Here is a 3,569-nt window from a genome sequence, read left to right on the forward strand (position 1 = left end):
ACGAGAGAGACATAAAAAAGCCACGTCGACAGAATGTCCGTCCTACTCTCCACATTTCATAAGGTGTAACCGTGTAGGCTACTAGACTAAGGTTTATGTGCGTGTGCCTCATGAGGTAGGCTGCAAGTGCGCTTTCAAATGCTAATTCACTATGCGACCCATTGAACATATGCTAATGATAATGACAAACAGAGCCAGCAGGCTGCCTGACATGGGGTGAGAGAGGTGGGAGCTGCTGCCTGGACCAAGCGCGCCCGGTGCAGGCGATCCCACCGGCCCCGTCGCCGCAAGCGAGCTTCCCATCACCGCCACCGCCACCTTCTGCCCCTGGTCGCAATGGCCCGGTACCCCACATATGTAATAGAATGTCCCTGTCATGTTGAGAGTTATGACGGTCGCTCCATCTTGCCACTCTTCGATCGGATTGGTCGATATGCATGCGTTGTAATTCGCCTTTGTCACTTGCACCACATTGTGGTATTGACTGCTGTAGTTGAAATCTGCATAAGCCAAAAGAAAGAGTAAGCTATATACTACACACATATATACACAAGAAGTTTTGGACAAATTCTCAGAATAATTCCCACATTGTGACTTACTTCAACATCATCATGAGCTTCTGTGAGGGAGGCACCGCTTACCTAGCTAGGTATGTGGTGCCTCTCCAGCAGAAGCTCATAATGTTATACATTGTATGAAAAACATTGCAAAAGACTCCGTTTTCCTACATGAGAATATTTCTAAATCTTCTTGTGTATATATATAGAACCCTGAAAAGCTTCATGTAGTGCCAAAAATATAAGAAAATGGGCCATAATCAGCTTACACAGAGTGTCTCCTACTACAAAGGATTGGGTGCTTGCCCACTCCGTGTAATTCACATTGGACCTTGAAGGAAGACTCCATCCAGGGCTTCCCCCTACTTGGTGTCGAACCCCCACCTTTGCCGCGACGACCTCAACCGCCACCTTCTGGCCCTCTTCGCAATGCCCTGTTATCCCACATATATAGTAGAAGGTACCTGAACTATTGAGATGGATAACATCTGCCCCATCAGCCCACTGTGCCGTCGGGCTCGACGCATTGCAGCTTTCATAATTTGCCTTCGTAACCTCGAGCACGTTATGGTAGGCACTGCTATAGTTAAAATCTGAAGGAAAATGAGGGCAAAAGAGCCTCCTTCTGTCAAGTAGACTTTAGCCTTGAAGCAATACAAACAAGAGGTGTAGTGATCAGTTCACTTACATAGAGTGTCTCCGGTTGTGAAGGTCTGGGTGCTTGCCCAAAGGGTGTAATTCACGTTGGATCGTGACGGGAGAGACCACCCGGGCGGTCCGCCCACTTGATGTTGCTCGGCTTGCACTGCATATTGTATGTTACCACTTACAAAGAGACTGACAAGCACAGCAAAGAAGGCAAGAACCCACCTTGCATTGCCTCCTCCCTGGCTATGGTCCATGTGTTCAAAAGGAGAGCTCAAATGGGAGGAAAAATTTCACAGAGATGAGCAAGAAGAGAAAAAGCTATGGAAAAAAGCACTGATTTAGCAGTATAGAGGGCTTAATCTCTCTCTCTCACACACACACACACAAACACACACATAGCAAGGGAAAGGGAATATAATGCACTCATGCATATGAGAGAGAGAGAGAGAGAGAGAGAGAGAGAGTGAGTGATTGCAAGAGGAATGTGAGAGGGTCTCGCACGAAGACACAAACAGCACTCACAAAACTACGCACACCACTTTTGAACTCTGGGGAAGATGCCAAGCACACACTTTCGTACAAAGGCAACCTCAGCCCCTTTGTGGTGGGGAATATGGGCGCCCACTTTGTATGTGCGCGTTTATGTGGGTAACGCGAGAGAGCGAGCTGCTCCTGACAGGCTTTTATGGGGAAAAGGCCACATAACTTATACTAATGCCCCCCTTCGTGTGAATGCGGCTACAAAAAATTCACCCCTCGGTCGTCCCACCGCATCCATTTTGGGCGGCCACCCCTCCAGAGTCCCACAGAAAGAGAGAGAGAGAGAGAGAGATTCATTTCTTTTCCTAGGGACACACATTGTCACATATATGATATTGTCAACATTCTCGGTTCAAGTTCTCATGCTCTCGAGTCACAAGCACTGAGACTACCCAAATATCCCTGAGATTTGGAGAAATTCTCAAAATGCCCCTCAAATTTCAACAAGGGGAGGACTCACAATGGCCTACCTATGAAATACACACACACACACACACACACACACACACACACACACACGCGCACACATTGGGGCTCACTCCATTCTTTTTTTTTTTTTTCGTATAGTGTATCCCCACAAACATCTCCAAACGCTTTCCTTTTTGCAACTCTTTATTAGGAAGGTTAGCTCTCCCTCCATCCATGATGATAAAACTAGGATTTTGGATGGTATTTTGAGTTCTGAAGCTGAAATGGCTTATCTCAACTATATCCCTTGGCATAACAAGTGATAAAATCACAAAGCTTGCCATCAAGATACTTGACTAGAAACTCAAAACTGAATGCAAGATCAGTAACAAAGTGCTCTCTCTCTCTCTCTCTCTCTCTCTCTCTCTCTCTCTCTCTCTCTCTCTCTCTCTCTCTCTCTCTCTCTCTCTCTATATATATATATATATATATATATATATACAAACGGATGTGCGAAAAGCCCTGCAAAATACGTAAATAACACGCTGCAAACTATAAAGGAACAAATTTGCATACTTGATGAATCGTACAAATCCATAGTCGAGCTAAACGAGACAAAAGAGAGGAAAGAAGAGAAGAAAGACACAAACATTGGGTGCAACCTCCCTAGTGCAAGAGTGAGCATTTCCCTCTTGCACGTATTTTATTTATAGATTCTTCAATGCTCAAAATGAATACACATTGGCCGTCCGGCATAAATGACCATAGCTCCTAATGAGCACTTGAGTAATAAATGGGCATATCCCTTATCCATAACATACTCCGGGGCTGGAAAGCAACTGTCCTTAGCAGCAAGGGACATAAGTGGTGGAGTACAGTTCGAGGTACAAGATGCGCCTGCAAAGCACAATGAGTAACTGAAAACCAAAGAGTGGCAATGATTAGTAGGAAGCATTTTAAAAGGGCAAAAAATGTGTAGCATGTGGATTGTGTGATGGGAGTGCATGTAGTAAATGTGCGGAGGTGCGAGGTGCAATAGACTATAGTGTTCAAAAATGGTGTTCCAAATAAACCACCATCGATCACCTTCTAGCTTTCCATACAAATTCATCATATTCCTTTCATATCAATCCACATCAAGTGTGGTGGCCTAGTTCCGCATATAATGTAACCACAGAGAGTCCTGTCTTATCGAGTGTAGGCACTCTGATACACATGTATCAACATCCATAAATTTCCTTAACAATATTGCAAAGCAGAAAAGCCTGCCTCACAAGGTGTAGGCACTCTAAGACACATGTCAATAACCACAAGTTTCCATAATTGTGGAGCGGAGAGTCCTACCCTCTCAGGCGTAGGAGCTCTAACATGTGTAAAAAGTTTGCCATTCCAATTTAGTTCAACCCATAAGATCCT

General features: G+C 44.9%; 1 protein-coding gene across 1 annotated transcript in view; it reads right to left on the minus strand.

The window, feature by feature from the left end:
• Positions 1–1,802, minus strand: part of LOC147420302 (blue copper protein-like) — a 1,874-nt gene extending 72 nt beyond the window's left edge. Inside the window, exons 1-3 of the mRNA XM_086504822.1 lie at positions 1,246–1,802; positions 827–1,150; positions 1–500 (exon numbers count right to left, since the gene is read on the minus strand). The exon at positions 1–500 is cut by the window's left edge and continues 72 nt beyond it. Coding sequence (XP_086360948.1) covers positions 142–500; positions 827–1,150; positions 1,246–1,459 — 897 coding nt within the window. The 5' untranslated portion in view covers positions 1,460–1,802 and the 3' untranslated portion in view covers positions 1–141. The remainder of the gene's footprint in view (positions 501–826; positions 1,151–1,245) is intronic.
• Positions 1,803–3,569: the final 1,767 nt, after the last annotated feature.

This window comes from Adiantum capillus-veneris, chromosome 28 (assembly GCF_014529385.1).
Source record: "Adiantum capillus-veneris isolate H3 chromosome 28, ASM1452938v2, whole genome shotgun sequence".
Taxonomy (NCBI): domain Eukaryota; kingdom Viridiplantae; phylum Streptophyta; class Polypodiopsida; order Polypodiales; family Pteridaceae; genus Adiantum; species Adiantum capillus-veneris.